General features: G+C 42.0%; 1 protein-coding gene across 3 annotated transcripts in view; it reads left to right on the top strand.

Moving 5' to 3' along the window:
* Nucleotides 1–27,069, top strand: part of strip2 (striatin interacting protein 2) — a 30,928-nt gene extending 3,859 nt beyond the window's left edge. For 2 of the 3 annotated variants that reach the window (XM_004560825.6, XM_004560823.6), the window contains exons 2-22: nt 1,666–1,735; nt 6,198–6,272; nt 8,038–8,172; nt 8,405–8,525; nt 9,797–9,865; nt 10,551–10,657; nt 10,778–10,905; nt 12,021–12,209; nt 12,572–12,622; nt 15,759–15,991; nt 16,633–16,698; nt 16,787–16,850; nt 17,133–17,204; nt 18,354–18,428; nt 18,741–18,838; nt 19,617–19,743; nt 20,555–20,655; nt 20,864–20,930; nt 21,029–21,133; nt 21,321–21,525; nt 23,049–27,069. In XM_004560825.6, coding sequence (XP_004560882.1) covers nt 1,666–1,735; nt 6,198–6,272; nt 8,038–8,172; nt 8,405–8,525; nt 9,797–9,865; nt 10,551–10,657; nt 10,778–10,905; nt 12,021–12,209; nt 12,572–12,622; nt 15,759–15,991; nt 16,633–16,698; nt 16,787–16,850; nt 17,133–17,204; nt 18,354–18,428; nt 18,741–18,838; nt 19,617–19,743; nt 20,555–20,655; nt 20,864–20,930; nt 21,029–21,133; nt 21,321–21,525; nt 23,049–23,299 — 2,409 coding nt within the window. In that variant the 3' untranslated portion in view covers nt 23,300–27,069. The remainder of the gene's footprint in view (nt 1–1,665; nt 1,736–6,197; nt 6,273–8,037; nt 8,173–8,404; nt 8,526–9,796; nt 9,866–10,550; nt 10,658–10,777; nt 10,906–12,020; nt 12,210–12,571; nt 12,623–15,758; nt 15,992–16,632; nt 16,699–16,786; nt 16,851–17,132; nt 17,205–18,353; nt 18,429–18,740; nt 18,839–19,616; nt 19,744–20,554; nt 20,656–20,863; nt 20,931–21,028; nt 21,134–21,320; nt 21,526–23,048) is intronic. The other variant, XM_004560824.6, reaches the window with a different exon arrangement.
* The last annotated feature ends 311 nt before the right edge of the window (nt 27,070–27,380 follow it).

The following is a 27,380-nucleotide window of genomic DNA, read 5'->3' as shown; positions in this document are numbered from 1 at the left end:
ACCGTGAGTGCCGTAATTCCTCCCCGGCAAGTGTTAATCCGTCTAAAATGACGATATGGCTCGTTTTCATAACTGTCCCTAGAAAATAAAACCCTTACCACTGTCACCAACATCCCCCTAGCTTTGGTTCACCCGCCCCCTTCAAAAACAGACAGCCAAGGATAAACACTGCAGAGCCTCCCTTCTGCTGCTTTAAGGGTCACGATAAGCATTTTCCTTCAATCATTCTGACTCCCAAGTGGTTTTCATTTCCTGGTTTACAAGTGCAGTAATGACATCAAATTGTGTTGCTCAGGCTCTCGGTCATAAACAAACTGCCATCTGATGTCCTGCATATTCTACTTCCTGCTGACTTGGTTGCAGCAGGTATTTATAGGAGACATGGCAGCACACAGTTATTTAACCAGGATGCCTGACTCAGAGAGCAGATCCTTATTTACAGTCCTGGACCGGTCCCCAGGGCGGTTTGCACAGGGTTAAACACGGCTCACACCCTTAGCCTGAAGCTAAGTGCTGCCAGGAGCGTTTCTTAATTCTCATTAGCATAACATGAATCTTTTATAATCCCTGTAGAGAAATTTCGCTTCACGTTATTATCAAGCACAACCCTTTCACCACTTTGTTCCTACCCTTACAAGGTTTTAAAAGCCTCTCTGTATGGCTGCATGCTACTTATTGTGCAGTGTGTCTTGGTGCAAGTTAGTAAGGTGTCATTATGTGTACTGTGCATCCTGTTTCCCTGCAAATGAATTTGTTTCAAAAGGACAGTGACTGCAGGCCTTTCTGCGAGCTTATCTGCCCATCTCCCTCTGTTGTGTGCGTGCGATTACATGCTTACCCTCCCAACTTTGGTTTTACTTGTTTAGATGTTGAGAAAGGCTTCATAAAATGCATTCATAATTTATTAGGTCTGTCTTGGTCATTAAGCTAGCTAGACAAAAGAGTCTGAGGCTGCTGGGAGTGTTGTTAGTTTGGCGAGATCTCGGACAAAGTTACATTTTTCAGTTGTCTTGCCCTAAGGTTACGCTCTAAATATGACTGTGTGTGTGCGCGGGTGCGTGGATGACATACTGTTCACACGCTCACAGATTCTGAGTGTTGCGATTGCGTGAAACATAGAAAATGTGTGCAGCCTGTCTCGTGGGTATTTGTAAATCACAGGGTGAGGCTAATGTCAGAGCTTAGAGAGACCTTTTCCTGGATACAGTGGATAATCTGCTTTGATATGGGGGTGGGGGCATGTTGACTCCTGTGCCTTCTCTTTCCTCTTGTTCTGGTGCTGGCTAGGGAAAGCCTTCTCTGACTGTTCAATTAGGCTGATTAAAGCAGTAGCTGTGTGCGTCCATAGAGAGCACCTGTAACCATGAGTGAGTGGCTCTGCGTAAGAGGATCTCAGAGGAAAGATGTAAATGACTAATCAGCACTGCCTGAAAAAACAGCCACCAGTAAAAAGCCATGGTGTGTGTGTGTGTGTGTGTGTGTGTGGGTGATGTGTGTATGGATGTGACTGCAAACCGAGTACATAGTAATTGTAGGTGTTGGGATATGTAAATATCCCACAGTATGTTTTTTGCATCTATTTCAATGTCTGTGGGCGTTTGGGGAAACTGTGATTAACTGAATTCAGCTACATTATGTGTGCTAATGTGTGTTTTGCTCTTGCAGAGCTCCATGGAGTCTCCAAACCTGGAGTTTGAGTACGGAGACACGGACACACTGACTGCAGAGCTCTCTGGTAAGACCACAGACCGTCATCCGTTGGCTTTGGACTTTGTATTCGAAGCCTCAGAATTACCATTTTGACCACCGCTGCGCTTTTGTGGCCGTATTTGAATGACAGGTGCGAAGTTTCACCCATCAAAAATGGAGCACAGCCATCTGGATGGTCAGTACCACACAGCGGGCCATATTACTCGTCAAATGATTCCAATAAAATTACTTTAACAGCCACCAAAAGCGAAAACACGATGCAGGTGCAGATCAGCGACTCGATTGACAATCTGTGTTGGGACACCTGTCAGTCGAAAAGCTGCCAGAGCAGACTTACAGTCATGTGAAAAAGGAACATTTTCACAGGGCTCGATGCAGTGCTGTGCATCTAGTCTGTGCATAATAAATATTCTCCACTGGGGAGGAATTTTGGCTCACTCTTCTTTACACCGTTGCTTCTGTTGATTAAGAGTCACTGACGTTCATTTATACAAAGCTCTCTTAGGGTCCCACTGCAGCATTTCAGTCGAATTGAGGTTTTGACTGGGCCACTGCAGTCATTCTTTGATTCTTTTCTTTTCTTTTTCAGCCTTTCCCTTTGTAGATTTGCTGGATTGTTTTGGAACATTATCCTGCTGTATCTCTCAGTTTTAGCCAAGCTTTAGCTGTCAGACAGATAGCCTCACATTTGACTCAGATATGGACTCAAATGTGAAGGCCATTTGAGTACAGTTATGTTTAGAATACAAGTTTGAGATGATCTGAGCTTTGTGACATGGCGCAGAACATCAGAACATGGCTAAACAATATTGGAGTAGGCTTTCACATTTAAAAGATACTTTGTCGGTACTAAGAGATCCAAGATATGCCAAGAAAATATCCCCCAATTTTTAAGCCCAAACCAACCTATACAGAGGACTTTGCGGTTGATCTGTCTGCAAGGTACCCAGGTCCTGTGGCTGCAAAACAAACCCAAATCATCACCCCTTCACCACCATGCTTTATAGTTGGTATCAGATGTTTACCCTAATATGCTGCGTGTGCTTTCCATCAAACATGGTGCTGTGTCTATTACAGTCAAATGTCACCTCAAACACTTTATGTTGTAAGGCAAACACCCTACAATGATACAGAGAAAACCCCAGCCGTGAGACAACCCCCTCTGAGTAAGTACTTTGGTGACAGTGGGAAGGTAAAACTCCCTTTTAACAGGAAGAAACTTACAGCAGAACCAGGATCAGGGAGGGGCAGCTGTCAGCTGTAACCGGTTTGTTCAGATGCAACTTTGCAAATCTAGTGTTGAATAGCAGGACCTGGCTGCTTCTTTTTCTCCTAATTCTTATGGAAGCAGTGAGTGTGGACTGTATAGACTGCTGTGAAAACTTTCTCATGACTGCAGATCAAAGATCTATGTCTGCTTGTTATGCATGACAGAGCTCTTCGCCCACAGAATTCCTACGGTGACACCCCTGTTTCTACTTAGCATAGGAACGAGAATGTGCCATTGATTTGAAAAATAAATCAAACATCCACATTCCTCAGGATCCTTTCAGCTGTTTTATGTTACACATGCAAACAAAGAGAGTCGGCGAGAACAGCGATGAAGGCGCAGAACAAAAATCTTTTGGTGCGTGCTGGTATTTATTTATTTTTTTTGCCACGCACAGAAAAAATGACTAACACTAATCATTAACACTGATTATTCATTCAGAACCGCAGCATCTGTGTAAGGTGGTAACAGCCTGTACTTGACTTGGAGCTTGGTTAATAATGTTCCTTTCAGGGCCGAGTACAAAAAGATTATTTAGAGAGCATATTATTTATTTTCTCCGATCCGGCTGGTGTGCTGAGAGAAACGTTGAATAAGTGTGTCGATTTGAAGTCAGAATGATGGTCCACCTGGTAGATGGCAAACCGCAGCTGATTTGCCAAAAAGGTTAGTCACACACAAACGGGCAAGACAGTCACCGCGGCTTTCTGCCGACAGCTCCTCGGGGTAAGGGAATGACGACTGCTCCGAGAACAGGAGGAGACGCGTGACTGTGTGACGGATCTTTAGACTGCGCATGAAACAGACCAAGGAGGACAGCTGCTCAAAGCATCAGAGCATATAATAAACATCATACGGTTACAATAATGTGAATGTGAAGGGGATGCATACATACAAACCTGAATTTTCATTATTATATTATAACTTATGGCAGAAAATAATTCATCTCCTTAATTATATGCAGCATTTACAGTTTGTCATGTGCATGTGTGCTTTTTGTGTTGTGCGTAGTGGGCTGCAAAGTCGTCCTATTTCATTCTCCTGCTGGTCTTGATGTAGGTGTCTTATTATAAGTGTCGCTATAATATTGAAAGGCCCTTAAGCTCTGTAAAAATCTGGGATTTCCGAGTTAAATTTGTTGTTTTTCGCTGTAGATGGAGGTCTATCTGTGTCTTGACCTCACCCGTCGAGCGTGGGCGGACGGATATTTTGCCAATTCATAATCTCTTTGGCTTTTAGTAGATTGCGGAATACGTTTTCTTTGCACTGCATTGTTATTTGGGTTATTTTAATCGGTGTTTGCACAGCACTGTTGTTGTGAGGCTTAGCTCTTGGTTTTGCAGGGCTTTGGAATGAAGGTTGTTTAGAGAGATAGATGCAGAGTGATTTTAAGAAAAAATCAGAATTTTTGCATGCTTGTTAGTGGATCTGCATTCTTATTTACATGCATACAGCTGTGGTTACAGAGTATGTGCTACTTTATTAGTTACACCTTGCCAGTACTGAGTTGGACCCCTTTTATCCTTCAGAATGGACTTAATTCTTAGTGGCATCAATTCAACAAGATGTTGCACTTTCACCACCACATCCTCACTGTGCTCTTTTCTATTGAGTGACATTTAAATGCCCACACCGCCATCACCACAAGCCTGAACCATTGACATAAGGCATGATGGATCCTATCAGATTGTTCATGACAAATTTTGACTCTACATCCAAATATCGTAGTAGAATTTGAGTGTTTTTTCAGTCTTCTGTTGTCCAATATTGTTGAGCCTATGGTAATTTTAGTGTCTTCTTAGATGAAAGGAGTGACACCTGGTATGGTCTCCTGCTGTAGCTCATCTGCTTCAAGGTTCCATGTGTTCAGAGATGCTCTTCTGCATACTTTGTATTGATTGATTATCTGAGTCACTGTCGCTTTCCTATCAGTTCAAAACAGTCTGACATTCCTCCTCTGACCTCTTGCATCAACAATGCATTTTCTTCCAGAGAACAGCCGCTCACTGGATATTTTCTCTTTTTCAAGCCAATCTCTGTAAACCCTAGAGATGGTTGTGTGTGAAAATCCCATTAGATCAGCAGCTTCTGAAATACTCAGACCAGCTCATCATCCACATTCAAAGTCACTTAAATCACCTTTCTTCCCCGTTCTGATGCTCAGATTGTACATCCACAGTCATCCAGGCTGTGTGTAATTCATTAAGTTGCTGCCCTGTGATTGACTGATGTTTGGTGTTTGGTGGTGGGTCTACCTTGGGACTAACAGATTCCTACCACGTAAAAGTGCAGTGTCTGTTGGACTCTCATTCAGATCCATCCCTAGCTCTTTACAAACCTGTCAGACGCACGTCTCTGGGTGTGACTGTACTGGTCTATAATGGAGGGACATCTTATCATCACGTTTATTTATATGTACATTATATGAAGCCGGAAATGAATTCAGACTTATGATAAACACGTCTTCAATTAATTCTTTGTCTCCAATGTTAACAGTAAATACATTTATTTCGTTAGAGCTTATACAAGTCTGCAGACTCAAAAAACTTCTGAAAATCAGTAAAATGTGAATTTCTTTTCTATCAAGGAAATCTAGGACTCTTGGGATACTACGGAATAATTCATCTGGACAACTGCTGACTGAAATACCACAGCATGGTTTGATTTATCCAAGCCTTTTGGAGCAGATGCTACAAAAACATCCCAATTGCATTACAATATTGAACAGCTTCAACACTGCACAATGCAGTTTGGGGAGTGCTGGATTTGAGCATTTCATTTTTAGCCCTTAACTTTAAAAGCCTGACGGGGTACTGTCGTCAGTTCACCGGGCCGGCAGCATGGACGCACCCAAGTTTGTGAATGTGATAACTTAAGAGCAAGTTGACGTAGGAGCTTCAAGTTGATACCATAGGTATATCTACTAAAGATCTCGGGCGAGTTTGAATCTCGGTGAGCTCAACCTTAAAGTCAAGGTCAGAGGTCAGGTTTTCTCAAAATCTTTTGATTCGAGAACAAGGCGCTGTAGGATTTCGAATCCTCTGCTAGGAGGCTCATCTTTCTTCTGATGTATTCTTTTCATTCTCTTACTCTTGGGGAATTATTAGCGGGTTTAAATTGCTTCTCAAGCTCTAGAATTAACTGGAAATTGGTTTTCCATTACTGAGTGGGTTATAGTATTTATTTCATCCCTGATTGTATCCTGTTGTGTCCACAGAGCTCTACAGTTACACAGAAGAGCCAGAGTTTGCCCTCAACAGAGACTACTTCGAGGAGGACTTCAGAAGCCATGGTAATGTGTGCGTGTGTGTGTGTGTGTGTCCCTTCAAGTTCCAGAATTACAAAATTGCACTTGCACACTAAAGGCTGTAAAAGCGACGTGTTCAATGAGCTGCTGTGGTTTACAACCTGACCGGTGAGGTGAGGCGAGGCGAGGGTGAGCAGACACATCAAAGCTCTGCTCTTTTAAGCTGTTCAAAGAATTGATATCCCTACAGATTGAAGGGGCCACCCTTAAAGCATGTGATTAACGTTTGGTTATCGAGAACAAAGTGGCTTTTCCAGTCTGTACGTCGGCGTTATTATCAGCCTGACAGGATCGAGCTTTAATACGGTGTTGCTTTATCTGCTTTTGTGTGGAAAATTGCATTAAATTACGTTTTTCCTGTTGAGCAAGAAGAAAAACTTTCTTCTTGATTTATTTTATTGTGACAAAGTCGGGTTTTCTGTATTGAGGGAGGTATTATTTTTAGGTTTAGGGCGTTACATCAAGTCCTGCAGAGACGGTGTCGAGGCGCCCTTTGTAGACGGTTTGAATCAGAAGTGAGTGGTCCTCGCCGTCTGTCACTTTCCCTCCATGCTGTGTGATGATGAATAGCAGAATTAGATGAGAGCTTCACTGTTTTATGGAGGAACAGAGGACAGAGCTGCCTGTTTGCATCACTGTCTTTCCATTAGTGTTTATATGTGCGGTTTCCTGTTTGACTCGTCCTTTTTGTGGACGTGTTAGTGTAGCATGTGAGAGCTCATCAATGTTTTATGCTGCTACCCTCCCAGTCACTCTCATGAATTACAGTTATTATCAAGGCACGTCTAATTGATGGTCTTTGCTGTTTAAAAAAAACGTTTTTTGTGATGTGTGCTGAAATTAGAACGTTTTTTGTGTGTTTTCCTTGCACAAGTGAGATGTGTTAAGTTGAAAGAGATCAGTGAGGATGCTTTACTCCTTAATGCTTATCACTGCCTGTCTAATCAACTGAAGAGTCTAAGAGTAGAAGATGGGAGGAAATAAATCCCATAGTCCTTGCTAGAGACTGAGACATTTCTGCAGTGCTGCTGTTTTTGTAGTTGTTTGAGGTGCACTCAGACTTAGTTTTTGCTAGTCTTAAAAATAGTGTTTTTTTTAAAGCATACATCAGGTTTCTCCTCATTGCTTTCAGCTAATGCAGTGAGCCACAACATACAAGTCTGCCAAAATATCTGAATATAATGGATTCCCAGATGGCAGAACTAACAGCTACTTTTGCAGTTAGCTTAATTAATTGCATGCACGGCACAGTGCAGTAAAATTAAAGCTGGAAATTTGCACTTTAATCACATCTTAATTGTTTGATATGTAATCCACTGTGATGAAGAAAACTCCTAACAAGAACAGGAAATGATAAGTACCTCGTTTGTGCAACAGCCAATGAGAATCCTGGGTTTACGACATCCATGTTACTATAGGAAACGGCTTTAGTGCAGCACGTAGCAACTGCATCATTCCTTGACCATAGCAAACCAAGGTACGAGGACTGTGTCATTATTATAAAATTATTTATTCTTGTTATTTTGAAAAATTAACTTCCCTGTAGATTCAGATTGTTTTCAAGTTTCTTTTCCTCACTTTTTCCTCCACTTATTCCTCCACTCGCATAAAAAAATGCTGCAAAGTGCATCAAAACTTTGAAAAAGTCGACACAGATACACTCGGAGTTCTCTAAGGCACAGAAAAAAAATACAAATTAAATTTATCTGACTGCAACCTTGAACCTTTTGTTTCTGTGTCCTTTCTGCAGCTCGAGGCAGGCGGTGGATCGAGCTGACGGTGGAGGAGCAGAGGGCGTATGTAATGAGGCTGCTGGACGCGCTGGAGGTGACGGACAGGGACAAGAGGCTGAAGGTGGCCAGGGCCATCCTCTACCTGGCTCAGGGTGTGTGGGCTGCACAAAATACAAGCCTTTTTCACAGCAGACATTTAGGTTTTAGAGGAAACGCACATGTCTTGCTGTTAATATTAACCATGGCTAAGTCTTCAACAAGGTCGTGACAGTGAGCCAGAATGCACAGCACCTGAAATAGAATGATTTCATTATTTACACCGGTCACTGCTATTCTGCCATCATTTGCTTCGAATAGTCATCACTTCTCGCCTTGTTTCTCCAGGAGTGTTTGATGAGTGTGACACAGAGGTGGATGTCCTCCACTGGTCCAGGCACAACATTTTCCTGCTGTACGACATGGGCATCTTCACAGCACTGCTGGAGCTGCTTAGCATGGAGATAGAGTGAGTAAGACACCCTGGTTATAAATGTAACATTGTTCTTTATGCAGTGCTGCAGGGATGTTTCCAGGCTGGGGTGCGAAGCGCTCCTGGGGGAGTAGATGCTCCATCGCCCTCCTCGCCCTTCTTGTGGATCGCCTCAGCTGCAATGCCCGTTCGGGTCCCCTTCGCTGGGGCGCCCCCGGCGGGTTGACTTAGAATGAGTGCAGACTGTTTAATTAAAACAAAATTATCAAAAAGAATAGAACAATTATAGAAAACTGAGGTACAAACCTCTGTCCTATCGCAGATTTATTATAAGAAAAGTGGAGATTCAAACAAGCTTTTTATGGGCTGGCATAGAAGCATGCTGCTGCCATCCCATGTCCCCTTGTAGACATGCCCCTGCAGTGCAGTGAAAAAGTTTCTTTTTTGTTATATTTCTTACTCTTACATGTTTCAGATCATCAATTTTTAACATTAGACAAATATAAACTAGTAAATACAAAATGCAGTTTTGTAAATGATGATATCATTAATTGAGTGAAAATGCCAACCTCGTCTTGTGTGAAAAAGTAATTGCCTTGTAAACACAAATACAAGTTCACGTCTTAGTCTAATTCAGAATAAGTAAGGGAGAGAGGGGCTAGCATTCCCTGGGGATCAGAGAGAAAACAGAGAGAGAGAGAGAGAAGTGAGGAATATGCAGAGGCTGATGAAGATGGTCAGCCAGGCAGAGATGAAGCTGAAGCTGAACAGACAGATGGCTGTGATCTAATCATAAATCCAGTCCATCATTTGATGATGTGGTCAGTTAAAGATGACTAATGTATGCAAACTTGCCACTTTAGTTACATGGTCATATACAAATGTAATGATACTGGGAGCGCATTGTAACTGGATACATAGCACTACACCTCTGTTCTTCATTACTTCAGAGAGGCAGAGACACATAAAAGGCTGCTGAGGAGAGACTATAGGTAGCGCGCCGCCTGTGATCAACAGACCCCTTCACTGGGAACGTGGCGTGACAAAGGCTCCTTCAAGCCAGCTTTGTTGCTGCTGGTGTCAGCCTCAGTTGGGCTTCAGTGCTGCTTTGTTGTTACATAAGCTGCTGCGAGGCATCTTCAAGTTGCATAGAGCTGCAGAGCAGGGCGGTTTCAGCAAGACGAGCAGGAAAAACATGATGAAGTGTTAATCATACAGGTACAGGTAGTCTCACCTGCGATGTATTCAGAGACTGGCTTGCCACGTTCAGATAATCCACTAAAATCATGTAGCGTTTGTTCCCGCAGCAACAGCCAGGCGTGCAGCAGTGCGGTGAGGAAGCCTGCCATCTCTCTTGCAGACAGCACAGAGCTCAGGTAAGCAGCATAAAACCGATTCAACTTCCTGTCTGCTTCAGATCAGGAGGCCAATAAATACCGTTTAAAAATAACCAAAATGCTTAACTTCATGCCATCTGGCCTAATCTGCAAAATGTAATTGTATTCGCTGACTGTTGTCCTCACATTCATTTTCACTCTACTTCTGCCTAATGAAATTGATTTTTTTTAACACAACAGGCCTTACACACAAACACATGAAATCATACGATTCACACACATACAGTAGCACCGTCTGTGCGTTCCCTAGATGAACACTTACAAATAATTACAAGCTAGACGAGTGGATTTGCCCTTAATTACTGCCGCAGAACCGAAAGCCATTATAGTCCTTTTGAACCGAGCGAGAAGCTTTGTTGAGCGAACAAAGCATTTAATGTACAAAACACCACCTGTATTGCATCAGATAATTACGAGGGAATGGCTGCATTATCCAGCCAGAGCTCGGAGATTATTTTTTCCTAAATGCGCGAGCAATTTGCAAAACCAAGCGCTACTTGCTTATAATTTCCTCTGTTATATCAATGATTCTTGTACTTATAGGCCATTTAGGGCCATTGTATCTGGTCAGGGCAGCAGTTAAATGCATGCCACACACAGACAAATGCACACATAACCTCAATGTGTCCATGATGAGTTCTTTGGATGTTTCTTTTTCTCGCAGAGTCTTACTGAGCATCATGTACTTGATGGTGGAAACCATTAGAGTGCAAACAGAAGACGACCGACCTGAGTGGATAGCAGCCAGAGAGACCTTCAAGAATGAGCTCGGTGTGTGCGTGTGTGTTTATTCAGTATTTTGAAGTTGCATGAGTATATCTTTTCATTGGCTTTCATGCTGCATGTCATTTTATTCCATTTAAAAACATTGCCTTTGACCCCCCCCTCCAGCTTCTCCTCTTTACAACGGAGAGCCCTTTGCTCTACTGCTTTTCACCATGGTGACCAAGTTCTGCAGCATGAACGCGCCACACTTCCCCATGAAGAAAGTACTACTGCTGCTGTGGAAAACAATACTGGTCAGTGTGTTACAGTCATGGTTGTTGCATGTAATGCAAATAAATCTATTTCTGTCCATGTCTGCATTTTTGTTTTGCTTTTTTTTTTTTTTTTTTTTTTTTAAATAAAACAAGTTTCACAAACACTCAGCGCCCACTTCATTATTTAGACCTTGCTGGTACCTGGTTGGGCCTTATTTTGCTTTCTTAGCTGTGTTAATAGTTGGTGGCATAGATTCAACAAGGTGCTGGAAATATTCCCCAGAGATTTTGGTCCATATTGACATGATGGCATCGCACAGTCGCTGTAAATTTGCTACTCTGTTGCATTGACATCTGGTTTTATGCTGCTGGAAGCAGCAGTCAGAGGATGGGTACACTGTGGCCATAAAGGCATGACAAGGTCAAAAACAGTACTGTCTTGTAGGCTGTGACGTTTAAATGATACAAAATTGCCACTGCGGGGCCCAAAGTGTGCCAAGAAAGTGTCCACAGTATTACACCAGCAGCAGCCAGAACGGTTGATACAAGGCAGGATGGATTCATGCTTTTATGTTGTTTACACCAGATTCTGACCCTGGCGTCATCAAGGCATTTTCTCCCAGAGAACTGCCAATCATTGGATAGTTTCCTTTTTTTTAATACCATTGTCAGATGGCTATGATGTGGAAAATCTGAAATATACACAGCCCATCTGACACTAACACCATGCCAGGTTGAGCCACTTGGATTGTCTTTCCTCACCATTCTGGTGCTCAGTTTGAACTCCAGCAGGTCGTGATGACCACGTCTACATGACTAAATACACTGAGTTGCTGCCATGTGATTGGTTGATTGGGGGGGAAGTCAAACAGGCTAATATTGCCCCATGATGGGAAGGTCGGGGGTTCGAATCCACTGAACGGCTACCCTGAGCAAGGTACCGTCCCTGCACACTGCTCCCTGGGCGCTGTACTGGTGGCTGCCCACTGGGTGAATGGGTTAAATGCAGAAGAGTTATTTCCCTATGGGGACTAACACATACACATTATTGTTTACAAAATTAATTCCGCTGTTAATAGACATTACTTAAACTTAGTTGCTAATGTTTTATAACAAATGAATCATTGTTTACCTGGGTCTTTTCTGTCTTTCAGTTTACTTTGGGAGGTTTTGAGGAGCTCCAGGAGATGAAGGTGCGACACCGGGAGCGTCTCAACCTGCCCCCACTGCCAGAGGACAGCATCAAGGTGGTCAGGGCCATGAGAGCGGCCTCGCCCCCGGCCTCCGCCATGGAGCTCATCGAACAGCAACAGCAGCAGAAGAGAGGCCGCCGCAGCCGCAGGGTACTAGCCCTCAAGCACACACGGATCTCACACTGAAGCTAAATCCATTTAGACAACGTTTAGGTGACAGTGTCACTTTAGTGTATATTGCTGGCATGCTGTTATTAATACAAACTAATGTAATGTTGATCAGTTTCATCTATCTACCCTAGTAGACTCTCACTCTCTAACTCTTTGCTGGGTCACCTTTTTCCAAAAGTTCCAACATCATCAGTTCCCTGCTGTAAGTCAGTGACCACAGATGATCTTGGTGCTCGGACAGCTTTGAGAATCCCAGCCTCTCTATTTTTTTTAATACTACAAAGTTTGACTGGACAGGCTTCCTCTTTAATTGCCCCTCTTCCTTCCTTGTGTCCCCACAGAGTGCCTTTGTTGATAGCTTGGAAGGAGACAGTCCTTTTCCCAAGAAGCAGGTCTTTACCCACAAGTTCCCTCTTATTCTCCTGCATTTTCTTTCTGCACTGAGCTAGACTTTTTGCACTCCTCTCCCACATCCCTGCAACCCGCCCCGTGCAAAATCTCCTCTCTCTGCCACTTTGGCTTCCTTTTTCTCCTTCTACCTGCGTTTACTTTTCTCCTCTACGTGTCCTAACTGTTGCCATTTAAAACTCATCCAGTCCCGACCGGATGCACTGCACTTGTCAGATAATTTACCTGATTTAAATTGGAGTTTGAAGTTATCCACTGGGCAAACTCTTTAGTGTTTGAATAGATAATGGATTGGCAAAATTCTGATGTTATAGATGGTTTTGGTGCAGCCTTACATTCTGCCTAATTTCTAATACTCCATTTAATTGTTTCCAGCTTCATGCACATGTGTGTATTTCTTTTGCTTTCCTTTAAGTCTCCTGTTATTTTAATCATTTTTGCATGCTTCTGTTTTAATCCTCCAAGTGTCCCTCATTCCCTTCCCCTGCTTTGCTTTTCCATTTTGTCTTCTCCCCTCTTTTATTTGTGCTCATATTCCACTATTTTCCCCTCTTTTCGTTACTCTTTCTTCCTCCTCTTCCTCCTGGGGCGGCAGGGTTTGAGGGACAGGGCTGACTTGCTGGCTGTAATCACTGGCGCTGGAGCAGTCCCATAAAGAAAGCTCACTTCAGACATCAACAGTAGGAGCATCTCCCTTGTAGTTTTCATCACATTGCTACTGGGTTTGGTCTCAAAAATCACCTTGCACCGTAGAGTGTGGACTAGGGGTCAATGTCTTTAAAATGCATTCATTGAGGAGGTGAATTGAGATCACCGCTACTGTAGTTTTACTTCTGCAGGTGCTGTATTGTAGGTTTCAGTTGACCTCTCTCGTAAATGGATGGCATTAAAAGCAGTTGCCCCCTAACCCTGGTAGAAAAAACCACTAGCTTTACCTCCCACATAGCAGAGAATGGCTTTTCCATAGAGAATGGCTCACGACACAGTCTCACCTTCTCCTCTCCCTCTTCCCACTCCCTCGCTCCCACCATACACTCACTATTAGTGCTCACTTAGCATTAGCGCTACCACTGATACACCAATACTGTACATCAACTCCAGTAGCTCAACTAATGCCCCGAACGCTGACTCATGCCTGATGCTTGCACTCTTACCACAATCATTCATTGTAGAAGTAGAAAACAAAGATGCTTTGTGTGTGTGTGTGTGTGTGTGTGTGTGTGTGTGTGTGTGTGTGTGTGTGTGTGTGTGTGTGTGTGTTTGGCACTTAAGAGTTCAATATGAACACTGTCTTTTTGAGACTGCCGCTTGCGTTTTTACCCGTTTCTTCAGTGCAGATGTGTGGTGTGTGGTAAGTTTAATCAGACATGCTGCTTGTGGTGTTGTGGAAGTCTTTCTTCAATATATCACATTTGTTTCACAGGTTTTTGACAGGACACAGTAACCTAAGAGAGTTAAAAGAACATTTCAAGAAATCTGTTGCTTCAGTTTTTTATGCGGAATATCTGTTAGCTTAGCATAAAGACTTAAAGCGTAATAAACATGTGTCTATGTAGGTTTCCAGCCATCCAGCTTATTTCAGTCTCACGCACTTGAGGTGAAGGCAACTGGACTTCATGTAGCAGGGGACTTTATCAAAGAGTGTTTGGTGGCTAAAATGGGGCAAACTGCCTGTGCCTGACCGGCCTCAGTGAGGTTAAAGGAAAAATAGGATTCAGAAGTAAATAATAATGCAAAGGGCCGAATGCCTCCAGGTCTGGTGTAGCATGACGTGCAATTAAACAGCTAACCCAACTCTAAGCTAATGTTAAAAAACAAATAAATATCCTCCTATAAGGTTTTTTATAGACTTTTTATTATTATTAAACATACCTTAGCTCTAAACCTCAATAATTTGCTTTAGGGGTGCTGGTTGACAGCTTAAATATCAATGACCAAAAAGCCCAAAGAAACAGTTAGCTTAGCTTTGCGTATTAGTATAGTATCAGTATTTGATAGTATTTTGATAAAACAAACATAGTTCCCTCCAAACGTCAAAAAGACTGCTATTACTGCTTCTAATGTGTGTTAATTAGTGAGCTTTAAAGGTGTTTGCAGATGCTATAACACTACATTTAATATGGAATGATGTCAATTACTTTCGTTTAGCTTCAAGGGGAAGCTGCCTCTTTCTATTTAAAGGTTAAGAGGAAGGCTATCACTGCCTCAAAATAATGAAATTTGATATTAAGTGAGCAATAGAGGTGGAGATCCCTAAAGCTAGCCTCCTGTATACAGCTTCATATTTAAGTCACACACATACACATCCACCCACACAGGTGTATTCATTCCTGTGTAATTAGACCACTTCACAGGTCTGTGTGGGTGTGTGCAGATATATTGCGGTTTGTTTTGCTGTTAAGAAGCTGTGCACATTTGTCATTCTCATTATTGTAACTGTGACATGTAAATCTCAACATGTATTGACTTCAGCTTCACTTGGGTCGTAATTAGCCTCTGTGCTAAGGTGATATGATGCATAATAGTGGAGTCAATCTTCTCCTCTGCTATCCTTTAGCAGAGGAGAAGATGTATTTCCCATTGAGGTACACTTACACACTTTTTGAAGGCTGTGTGTTTTCAGTGTGACCAGTATGTGGTGCCTCACAAATACCTCCGTCAGCAGCTTTCTTTAATACTCCTCCTGCAGCAGGTTTGCTTCAGCTGTCCCTGAAGAGTCCTCACACTGAGACTGCATTGCTATAAATTATATACTATCGGTCCAACTACTAACCACATATGGAACGCTTGAGCTGAAAGTGTGTAGTTTTTAGTATGCGTGTGAATTTTTTGGCACTTTAATTAAAACACATCGTCTTATGGAGTAAAAATGGTATCTGGTGCACTGCTTCCTGCAGTCTAGATAGAAGCACCTTAATTCCTTTTGCATGATTTTATATACATTTGCAGAGAAAAAGGTGCTTAAAGCTGATAAACTCACAGGTAAAGTTTATATGGTGGATTTTCAATCACTTCTTGGTTTTGCAGTGAAAACTGGAATTTATTATGTCTTAAAAATTTGGACGAGCTGCTAACTCCTTGGTTGCACCTCCTTCCCCTCCTCTCCCCTCTGTCTCCCAGCCCCTGGTCAAGCAGGACAGCTTGGACACGTACAACGAGCGAGACCCCTTTAAGAACGACGACGCCCGGGACGAAGAGGAGGACCCTGAGGACACGGACAGTGGTATTGAGGGTGAGGTAGACCCTCTGGACCGCGACGTCATCATCCAACCGCCACCACCGCCACCTCCTCTAAGACCACCGACAGAGAGGGTCAACTTCCCCAAAGGTCTTCCTTGGGCCCCTAAAGTCAGGTTAATAAAAAAAATGTTGTTGCAATCTGTATTCCTAAAAGTCAGAAAGTTGTTCATGATATGACGTTTTATTCTACAAAGGTTCCAAAGGATTGGTTGGTTTGTTACCATGGTGACCACTGGGGTACAGGAAACTTCAGCTGGGACATGACGGGAAGGTGGTGTCTGTTTCCCACCCTGGTTTCGAGAAGTTAAAAGTAGATCTTAAACACAACCTCCTCCAGATTTCTCTCCTCGCCAACGTCCAACAATATGCTCTCCATCTGTGTATTTCAGACACAAGCCTGGGTGTCTCTGCAGGGGGCTGCTGTTGAATAATACATCTCAGAGAAGACAAACACTTTATAGCAGTGCATCAGTTAAAGCCTTTTCTTTAACTGAGCCGTGTCACTGGGCGCTCTCGTTACTGTGTGTTTTTTCTTTGGTCAGAGCGCTGCATCACACAATGGTGATTAGACTCTGATCAGTAGGAGGTTCTTAACCCTTCTCACAGAGAACAGCAGCAGCACACCGTGTGCCCGATGAGATTTGAGAGGGAGCTGATGCAGTACGCTGTGACCTTGTGTTGTGTGCGTTTATGTGGGTGTGTGCGCACATATTTGTGGCTTAAATCTCGCTTAAGTCTGCTCCTGTGTCTTCAGGGAGAAAGACATCGAGCACTTCCTCGAGACGAGTAGGAACAAGTTCATCGGTTTTACTCTGGGGAAGTAGGTGCTTCATCTAAGACTGTTAAATATCTGTATTCATTCAGTTTTTGCCGACTTCTTCATTCGAGTGCTGTTTGCTACTTTACAGTGACACAGAAACCCTGGTGGGCTTACCCAGACCCATCCATGAGAGTGTCAAGACTCTTAAACAGGTGAGTGTGGGAATTACTGTGGGATTATTTTCTATGTTTTTGACTTAGTAAGTCATTCTTACACAAATTCACATTTCTAGATGCCCTTATCCACTTCCTTGTGGATATAGTCTCCGTTAATCAATACTCCCACACTGTTGAATCCTCTTGAAATTGGCCTCCCACTGAAAAATCCATAACGTCTTCATAGAACAGACTGATATGCTTAATCACACAGCTCTGGGTGTCAGCCGACGATGCTAATTAACAATTATTCTCATATGTTTTTGTTTTTTTCTCCAGCATAAGTACATGTCCATTGCTGAAGTGCAGATCAAAAGGGAAGAGGAGCTGCAGCAGTGTCCACTGACTCTGGTCAGCAATCCTACCAGGCTTGTGTATAATATAGAGTGTATTACAGGGAGCAGGCACAACTGTAATGATTTCTCCAAGCACGCCTGATTTAAGACTTATTAGGCTTATGCACCAGACACAGTAACCTCACAAATACATTAAAAATGAAGAAAGTACCATTCCCATCAAGCCAAACTCTTTGCCAGCTATACATATTTAAGGTTTAGAACTGCATCTTGCACAGTTGGCATAAGCGGTCCTTCAGATCTCTGTCCACTGATCAGCTACAGCCGTAAACCACCTGCCTGATACCGTGCTGGTGCCACGGCAACATCTCTGCTCCAGTGTTGTTGGAGCCTCCGTGTATCCGACGTGTTCCAGTGACTGCCGCGGGCATTTACTTGACATATACAGTACATGAATCATAGGACCCCAGGCTTCCCAGCAGAAGGTTGCATCCTAAATGTCTGAGGTCCTCACCCAAACTCTGCGGGTGATAACAAACACCTGTGAATGTGATTCATGCTGCTAGTGTCCATGACCTTATCCCGTCAGTCACTACCCACAGCTTGTGACAGCAGGTGAACATAAATGAAAAATATATCTATATATACCGGAAATATATATATGCGTGATACTGCATAGATCTAATTCACATAACTGCAAAGTATTTAACCCCATGCTCAATGCTTATGTAGGTTATGTCGTGGTCTCTACAAAGATTCACTGCAGAAGTTTAAATCAGCCACAAGTCCACAGCATTGCAGTTTTTTGGAGCATCTCCAGGGCAGGTGAAGCCAGTAGGACCACACTGGCTGCAAGAAGGAATCATGTGATCCAGAGATCTGTTAATTCTTACCAATACAAAGACATTGTTTTGCCTTTGGACAGATGTTGTCAGCGCGGTAACATTAAAACTGTGTGAAATACAGTGGCTGATGTCAAACTTGAGCATGAACGTGAATATAGGTCTGGTTCAGCAACATTAACTCGATCGATTGGCTGTGATCACATCATGTGATTGGCTCTAATTTCCCCAATTCTGTCAGTGTTGAGCTTATATCTGCCTTTGTTCAGGTGTTTGAACTTAAATTTGGAAGAAAGATTCGAATGTTGCCCTATTGAGCACTCAGTGTTGACTTTCCACTGTATGCACGTGTTATCTCCCAGGGTGAAGAGGAAGTGGAGGACACAGCAGCAGAGATGCTGTACCTGGGAATGCTTCCCAACCTGTCACAGTATGTGGTGAGTGATTAATGATTAAATTCTCACCGGAGTTATTGACCTTTGTTTAATAAAACCAGCTCATTAAATCTTTAATAGTCTAACACAGAGTCTCAGTGGTTAGCAACTGTCTCTGTACTGGTTTCAATCATATTTCTGATAGCACTTCGTGCTTCTTTTTTTTAGCTAGCATTAAATTATTGCACATTATCTCATATGAAATGTGTTTTGTGGAGGACAAAAAAGCTTACAAGATTTTTAAGAGGGTACTGTAGAAACTTGAATGATTATCCTGTTATTATTCCTCTATTTTTGTGTTCTTTTTTGCATCAGATTGCCCTCCTGAAGCTACTGCTCGCTGCAGCTCCGACCTCCAAAGCCAAAACGGACTCCATCAACATCCTGGCTGATGTGCTGCCTGAGGAGATGCCGTAAGTACTGCAGAAAGACTGCTGGGATCCTTGACTGTCTTTCTTTTCTTTCCCCTACCCGTGCTGCTGTTTTTTTTTTTTCTTTATTTTGTCATGATGCTGTAAATATCTAGAGCCATATTTAGATGAGACAGTTTTGAAGAGTAAACACACTTTTGCTAATAATGCTCAGCGATAATTAAAAAAAGATGCAGTGTGGAATAAAAAGAAAGAAATTCTCTCGGGAGCATCTTTGCACTGCTGTTTATGTACGATTTATTTTTATTTTTGTCTAATTGCTTGGCAAGAAAAAAAACAGCCTGCTTTTCTTATGGATTTTCTTGGCTGTTAGCACTGGTGGAAATGCACTACTTGTGGGTTGTTCGTGGTCTGTAGGATGGCTCTGTTTTAGATTCGCTGACACGCCAATGAAAGGAGAGACAGTTTTCCTGATGCAAAAACACCCACTCAGAAAAAAGAAAGATGTCTGATATTTTCATGGCTGAAATCCATTTCTTTCTTTTTTTTTTTGTGAGCGTGTTTTGAAACTACGCACTCGCTCACCTGCCTGAGCTGGCAGCAGAACCATCAGAAGGCCATACAGGGTGCCTGGGTTCAAGTCTGCCCCAGTTTGTTTCCTGCGTGTCTTCCAGTTCTGTCCTGGCTAAAAAAAAAAGTTTTTTAAAAAGCCCAAAATAAATCTTATTCGGTCTCCTTCTGTGCCTGTCACTTTGTCAGAGAAGTGATTATACTGTTAAAGACCCAAAGGCCTTACAGTTACAGCGTGTGTTTCTTTTAGTATCACCGTCCTGCAGAGCATGAAGCTGGGAATCGATGTTAACCGGCACAAGGAAATCATCGTCAAGGCCATCTCTGCTCTGCTGCTCCTGCTCCTCAAGCACTTCAAACTCAACCATATCTATCAGGTTACACACACACACACACAGACACCTTCACTGTGCCCTCCTACATACACCTTAACTTACTTTTCCTCCTCTTACATGTCACCTCTCTTCCCTGATAAAATCCATACACCTCCCCCACTGTAACCTCCCCAGTCCTGCGCCTGATTAATCAGTCAAGTGTGCCATCGCTTTCTCCATTTCATCCTCCTCCCCCCCTCACACGTTTGTAGCTTTATCTTCACTCACAACTCGCAAACCCCTGACTCAGCCACACAGACTCGTAATTGGAGTTCATCTCAGTGAGGACGTAAAACTCACTGAAAAATGATACATCCTCATTTCTGGTGCTTAGTATCTCAGTTTTTTGTTGCTTCAGTGATTATGAATTTTTCTGATGCTAGTAAGGGATATCTACATAGTTGAAAAGCTGCTCTGTAAACTTAGAATGATAGCGCCCTCTGTTGCAACTAAAGGAGATTACATGCTGACACAATTTTGAAGGGGAAAGCGGCTCCAGTGGGAAGCCAAATCGGTTGCGGATTGTTTGAGACCCACACAAACTCGGCATTGAGATGAATACTGTAGCTTCAGCATGAGAAATGACCCCACTTGGCTCCTGATCTTTTCCACACTCAGCAGTAATATTGGGTTGTTTTTTCCCCACACCCCCAATGAAAAGTCTGAAATGTGTTGCATTATTTTTACTATTATTGACTGATTGATTGGCTTTCCTTTCTTTCAATACATATCACTAAATGTAACCGTTGCATTTTCAGCCATGGCTCTTCTCCAGACTGTTCCTCACTGCCGCCTCCTCTTTTTTTCCCTGCAGTTTGAGATTGTCTCCCAGCACTTGGTGTTTGCCAACTGTATCCCACTCATCCTCAAGTTCTTTAACCAGAACATCATGTCTTACATCAGTGCCAAAAACAGGTAGGATCCTTTTCTCTCATCCTTTCGACTTACAGCGCCATTTACGTCACCATATTCAACCTCCGACGATCAGTCGCACAAGCATCTGTTTGTGTAATAACCTAAAAGAGGTTCATACAGATTCACATTAAGTTACAGGTGACAGGTTGATCTGCAGAGTTATCAGTTTTTGTCTCTCGTTGTTTGTTTCTGTGTTTTCACACTATAGTATATGTGTGCTGGACTTTCCCCATTGTGTGGTCCATGAGATGCCTGAGCTTACAGCTGAGAGCCTGGTGAGTCACACTGATTGAGCCTCAATGAGTAATAGTCAGCTAAGAACGTAGCGCTCGCTGTTTAATGATGATCTCGGTGTCTCCACGTGTGTTTTCAGGAAGCCGGAGACAGCAGTCAGTTCTGCTGGAGGAATCTGTTTTCCTGCATTAATCTGCTGAGAATCCTGAACAAGCTGACCAAGTGGAAACACTCGAGGACCATGGTGTGTAAATCTGCATTAGTCTGCGTCTCATAAGGAAGCCTTAGGTTGGAACACCCACCTGAATTCAATATCTTTATATTGAATGCAAAGTGATATTTGCCTCCTTACTAGTGTGCATCCTGTTAAAGGGACATTTAGTTTGTAAGATTCCTTCAATTTGCTTCATTATATTTAATCTTTCTTTCAGATGCTGGTTGTTTTCAAGTCTGCCCCCATCTTGAAGAGGGCTTTGAAGGTGAAGCAGGCCATGATGCAGCTCTATGTTCTCAAACTGCTCAAGATTCAGACCAAGTACCTGGGCCGCCAGTGGAGGAAGAGCAACATGAAGACCATGTCGGCTATCTACCAGAAGGTCCGGCACAGGCTCAATGATGACTGGGCCTATGGAAACGGTAAATAGCAGCTGGCAGAAGTAGTATGCTGGGATTTGTTGAAACAGGGATTTTCTGCTTACATTTTGAAAAATATCACGAAAACCCCCAAAAATCTGAAAATACTGGCCAATCAGAAGCTACAAATAACACTGTGCACGGAAGCTCCGTTTTCACTGACCTAAAACATTGTTTATGTGTGGACGAAAGGTCAAAAAACACGTCTCATGGGAAGAGAATATATCCTTGTGTACTGGGGAACAGCCATCTGTTTGCACAGTTCAGTTTGATTTACTAAAGACCAGTTTATGTTTTGTGACTCGTGTGCTCTCTGGGTTTTATTTCATTTTTACTCCTTTTAACACTTTGTCTAGGAATTTTTCTTTAGCCAATTTTTATCCAATTTGGAGCAACTGATATGTGATTTTGGGGACAGATACAAAAAAAATCCTTTAATAAATATAGCAACGCATATTCTTTATGTATAATACACATACAGTATATCTAAACCATAAAGTTACTGTAACTTAAGTGAAGAAGGCATTTGTTCTGCACCATTCAGCTTTGATGACTCTCTGCTACCTGTGCTGCAGTGCTGAACACATAGAGCAACCTCTGCTGGACAAACGCTGTTATAACAGCACTTCCAAATTCAGATTTTCTGCAGTGTGCTTTAAAAAAATGTCAGTATGCATTAATATGTCTATGATAAGCCAGTGTCTGACTCTTAGTTCACAGTGACAAAGTACATTAGCTAAAAGAAAAGATAATGTAGTAAAAATATAAATAATACAAATTAAAAATCCATCCATCCATTCGCTTCCGCTTATCCTTTTCAGGGTCGCGGGGGGCGCTGGAGCCTATCCCAGCTGTCATAGGGCGAGAGGCAGGCAAATTAAAAATCCGATTTAAAAATGCAAAATAGAATTTTCTAACAGCGTTTTAATGGGAACAGCTGTGACAGTTTTATTGTATGCTTTATGATGATGACACAGGGTACTTATTATGTTAGTCAAAAACTGTCGAGTGGAGCTTAGTAAATTGTAGTCTGATAGGCTGGAGTCACAGATTAAATTAGGAACATCCTGCAGCATTGCTCAGAATACATTCAGTTTAGCCTTTTAGATCTTCCTAAACGAAGCAGTCACAGAGCTAATTGGCCCCAGCAGTGCTCCTCACTCAGAGCTGATGAACAGAGAGGAGACTGCAGCATAATGAACATGTGTACCCGGGGCTGTGAAAACAGGAACGTTCAGGGTAGTTACTGCATGTATGTGGGTGTTTGTGCAGCTGGTTGCATGATTCCTATACTGTCATATATGTGTGTAGTACAGTTGTCCAGCAGCCAATGGCAAACTGTCTGGTTTGTGTTGCTATGGCAACACGGATGGGGGTGGCAGTGGGGTGGGGGGACTTTTCAGGGTCTCCATCCCTGCTGGGAGAGCAAGCAAGCTGTCACTGTGAGCGTGACAGAGAGAGCGGGAAAGAGTAGGAGATAGAAAGAAGAAGCAGGCACTTAAATTCAAATTGTGTAAAAATCGCAGATATCGACGCACGGCCGTGGGACTTCCAGGCAGAGGAGTGTGCCCTGCGGGAGAGCATCGAGAAGTTCAACAGCCGCCGCTACGAAAGGAACAGGAACGGAGATTTCGCGCCCGTGGACAACTGCCTGCAGAGCGTGCTGGGCCAGCGCGTAGAGCTGCCGGAGGACTTCCACTACAGCTACGAGATGTGGCTGGAGAGAGAGGTCTTCTCGCAGCCAATCCAGTGGGAGGGCCTACTACAGAATCCATAACGTACGGGGAGGGAGGGAAGAGAGGGGGCATGAGGGCGTGGGGTGGATGTAACTGTGCGAAGGTCACACATTGAGCCTCTTGGGAGTGGTTTAAGGAGGTCGTACCAAGCAGCGCCAGCGGGAAGAAGGAGCTGGCAGCTGCATGCAGCAATGGAAGAAACGACAAGAGGATCAAAGATGAGTTGTAAAATGGATCCAATTAAAGAGTGCCACACACTGACATGTGCCTATAACTACTATGAACACACATGACCGGCAAGAACAGAGGTAGCAGTTATAAGAAACACCTGGTATCGCTGTAGCAGGAAACTGTTTTTTTTGGCCAGTTATACTGCCCCGCCCCCATGTTAGACAACAAAAACATCGATTTCTACACCATGTCCCTTTTTTTAACACGTCGGTGCTCTTCTGATTCCTCAGTGATGTTTTCCTCTTTATTTGTATCAACGTGTGTTCTAAACATTACGTGATAAATGATTGTTTGAAAGAACCTTTTTTTAAATTTAACACAGAGCCTACTGTAGGTATAGAGATTGTGGATTGTCGGTGATGGGTTTAAACATTTCTATTATATATTTTGTATAAAAGAGAAATGGAGCCACAGGGTTATGATAGTCCAAATGTAGAAATGGGAGCTCTTTGCTCCGAAGGCACCAAAAAAACTAAAGAGAAATATACCAGCGTATTAGTGTATGGGTTTGTTCTGTGGATGTGTAAAAGTCTTTGTGTGGAGAAGGAAATCTGAAAAAATGGGAGATGTGAGTTTAAAAAACAAAATGTTTTGTCCTAAAAAAATATATATCTGTATTTTTAAGTAGAAAATTAACCTTATATACAGAAATCCTGCTATTCCAAATATCTTAGCTTCATTTTTAGCAACGTCAAACCTATAATTACTGATGTCCTCCAGGGTTTGTTTCGATACATGTCGTGAGAGATGAAGAGGTCACAGAAGCTAATTGGATGTACTTTTTATCAAAACGCTTCAGTTTTTCATATCACTTTGAATGAAGCTGTAACGCTACAGTCACACTGGGGAAAACATTGGTTGGAGGTCGCAGTGTGACCACAATTATTGCAACCGTGTGCAATGAACTTGCTTTTGAAATGGTTCCTTCAAAAGGTGCAGACCAAGCCTGCAACCACTCACAGTCAGTCGCTGTCTTCAAAGCCACTGTGGTGTGCCAAGAACAAAGATATTGACGAACCAGCAACAAGATGGAGTCAGTCTTCTATCAGTCTGTCACTGAATATGGTCAAGTTGGAAATTAAATGCAATGCGTTTGTGATAATAAAGCAATCAGCTAAGATAAATCAGTGAAAACTGCAAATCTGTTGCTATCTACAGACACAGGACATCACTGCTTAGATTAAGAGTCCAGCCAGAACCTCAAAGATCTGAAATACAAATTCAGAAATGGTGACGTAATTGCTGCAGGACAGCAATTTTTACTGAAAATTACACAGGAATTTAACAAAATGCAGTCAATTGAAAGCCAGTTGTTTTGAGTTCTCTGTTGAAAACAAAACAAACTGGCTCAGATTGCAACATGTTGGTAATTTGTCTGCATTTCTAAACGGACAATAATTTGCAAACCTTTTTCTGTTTGTCTGGCAGTCAGTCTTGAATTGGACAACGACTGTTTAAAAACAGGTTTTCTCCCGGCAGGCGACCTCGGCAGTTACAATTGGGACTGGTTGCACAGACGTAGGGGCGTTGCACTCTCGATCTCCCCAGTGGGTCACCACAAATGCTTGCAATTGGTTGGCGAATGTGAAAAATTCAGTGCAGCTCCTGGGCAATTATTCATTTCTCCCAGTCACAATGAGGTTATAGTTGTAGTTTCACTCAAGTGTGACTGAGCCATAATATGACCTGTGTATCACTTGTTTGAATTTGTTATTGACTGTGGAATGGGGAAGGTTTTTTTTACCTATATGGAAGACCAAAACTGCCAAGATTAGAACTAAATTAAAAAAAATGAGTGACTCAGTTAATTAATATTCTTTAAAATATCCCAAAAATATAGGCATAGCATTTATTTACTCGTGCATTTATTCTCATATTTGCCAATTTATCCATTTATTTCTTGTTGTTCATTTGTTTATTTATCCATTTATTATGTTTCAACTACAACCTTTTCATTTCTCAATAAATATCTTATTATGTTATGCAAATTGAGCAGCTGTAATTTCAAGTTCATCATAAGATCATCGTCGTGTCTTTTGGTTAGTTAATGCCAGGCTCAACTTGAACAGTCAGAAAGCTGCTTGAAATCGTAGACACTAAGGCGGAAATAACACTGAAATACATTCACGATTTAAAACAAATATTTTTAGTAAATTCCATCCATTCTCTTCTGCTTTTCCCTGTCAGGGTCACGGGGGGCTGGAGCCTGCTATTTTTAGTACATGTTTAACAAATTGATTAAGGATTTAAATTTAATTGGAAATAAATAAATATGTGCAGTATTTGAAAAACAAGTCCAAAATTGTCTTTAAAAAAAAAAAATCTTTGTTTCCTAAATGTCAAAGCTTTGACGTTAAAGTCTATTTTTCTTTGTTTATTTTCTATGACTTTACAGCTTCGGGATGTCTTTGGATTATTGTGGTAACAATGCAAACAGAGAAATACTCAAACAAATATTAATACATAAACAAACACAAAATAGTTTCTCTCAATGCACCAGAAACCTATTCAATAAAAAACATTTTGAGACATAGTTCTGACAGATATTTGCAAACATTATTATTCAATATTATGGACATATTGGAAAGTCCACAAGTCTGTCTTGATTGTGTCTTTTCTTGGCTGTTGTGAATAGAGAAATTTACACACACAGAAGAAATTCAAATAAAATAATGTAATTGTCCCTTTTTATAACTAAGTTAAGGCAATTTAAAAGGTTTTTCATCTAAATAATGGAGCATTTTTTTTATTGATTGTTTAGTTTGGCACTCTTTGTCCTCCACAGACTTAAAGGTCGATAGTGTGTCTGTTTTGTCTTGGCACGCCACAAAGAAGCAAGACATTAAAAACCAAACAAAAAATGTTTTATGAAGTGTTTCCAAAAGTTGTAATTTGTTTATTTTAAAGCAAAAAGACCTCTAGAGTGAAAACGAATTTGTTGTCTTGGCTGGACTGTGTCTGCTTGCTTCCCTGAGCTTTTCTATCGAACCATCTGGAGTTATTCGAACCCATGATCGGAACAGTGGCCATTCCGTTAACTGACGCCCCACTTCCACTCAACAACAGCACAACATGTGAACCACACTGGTGGTGGCGGTTGTCACAATAATGGTGCTGCTTTTCCAGTTTAGTGCAACTTCCTGTAGATGCGACTGCCTAAACGATGCTTCAGAGGTGAGCACCTTGATTCCTGGATATGTCTTTACTTAAGCACACAAACAAGCACAAAGGACAAAAAGCATGTACTTTTGTTTTTGTACAATTGTTGATTGTTTCAGATTGTTATCTACTTGCTTTGAGGGGTTACAAACTGTTACGTATTATCTCTGTATAGAAATAATTTTGATACTCAGTCTTGTTGAAATGTGCATGACCATGGTTCTGTTCTGTGTTCACGTGTTAATGTCTTTCCAGTCCAGTAAGAAAAGTTTTTTTTGTTTCTCGTACAGTCACTCGTACAGTGTTGTGCACCACACAGGATTCTGTTTTTGTTTTCTTCTTCAGGAAGGCGATATCTTTAACAATAATATTGTATACTTTATAGATTCTCAGGTTTATGGAGATGATATATATATATATATATATATATATATATGACAACAGTTTTAAAAGCTTCCTTGCCATTCTCTGGCTCACTACCTGTAAAGAGGAATATACATTCTGATACACCTGAACCTCTAAACATTTACTGCATAAGCTGTGCATCGTCACAAAAACACAGTAGCTCATTGTGAGTGTTGGTCGCACTTAAAGTTCAGATGTAATGTTTATTTCTTTTTGTATCTTGTGCCAAATTTGAGTGCCATTTCCTGTTTTTATTCTCTTGTTTCTGCTATCTGCATTCAAGTCCATACTGAAGACTTGGAATGCAAAAAAAAATGTTGTTTTTTT

The sequence above is a fragment of the Maylandia zebra genome, linkage group LG17 (genome assembly GCF_041146795.1).
Source record: "Maylandia zebra isolate NMK-2024a linkage group LG17, Mzebra_GT3a, whole genome shotgun sequence".
In the NCBI taxonomy this organism is placed as follows: domain Eukaryota; kingdom Metazoa; phylum Chordata; class Actinopteri; order Cichliformes; family Cichlidae; genus Maylandia; species Maylandia zebra.
The sequence above is the reverse complement of the archived record's forward strand: the minus strand, read 5'-3'. Positions and strand labels throughout refer to the sequence as shown.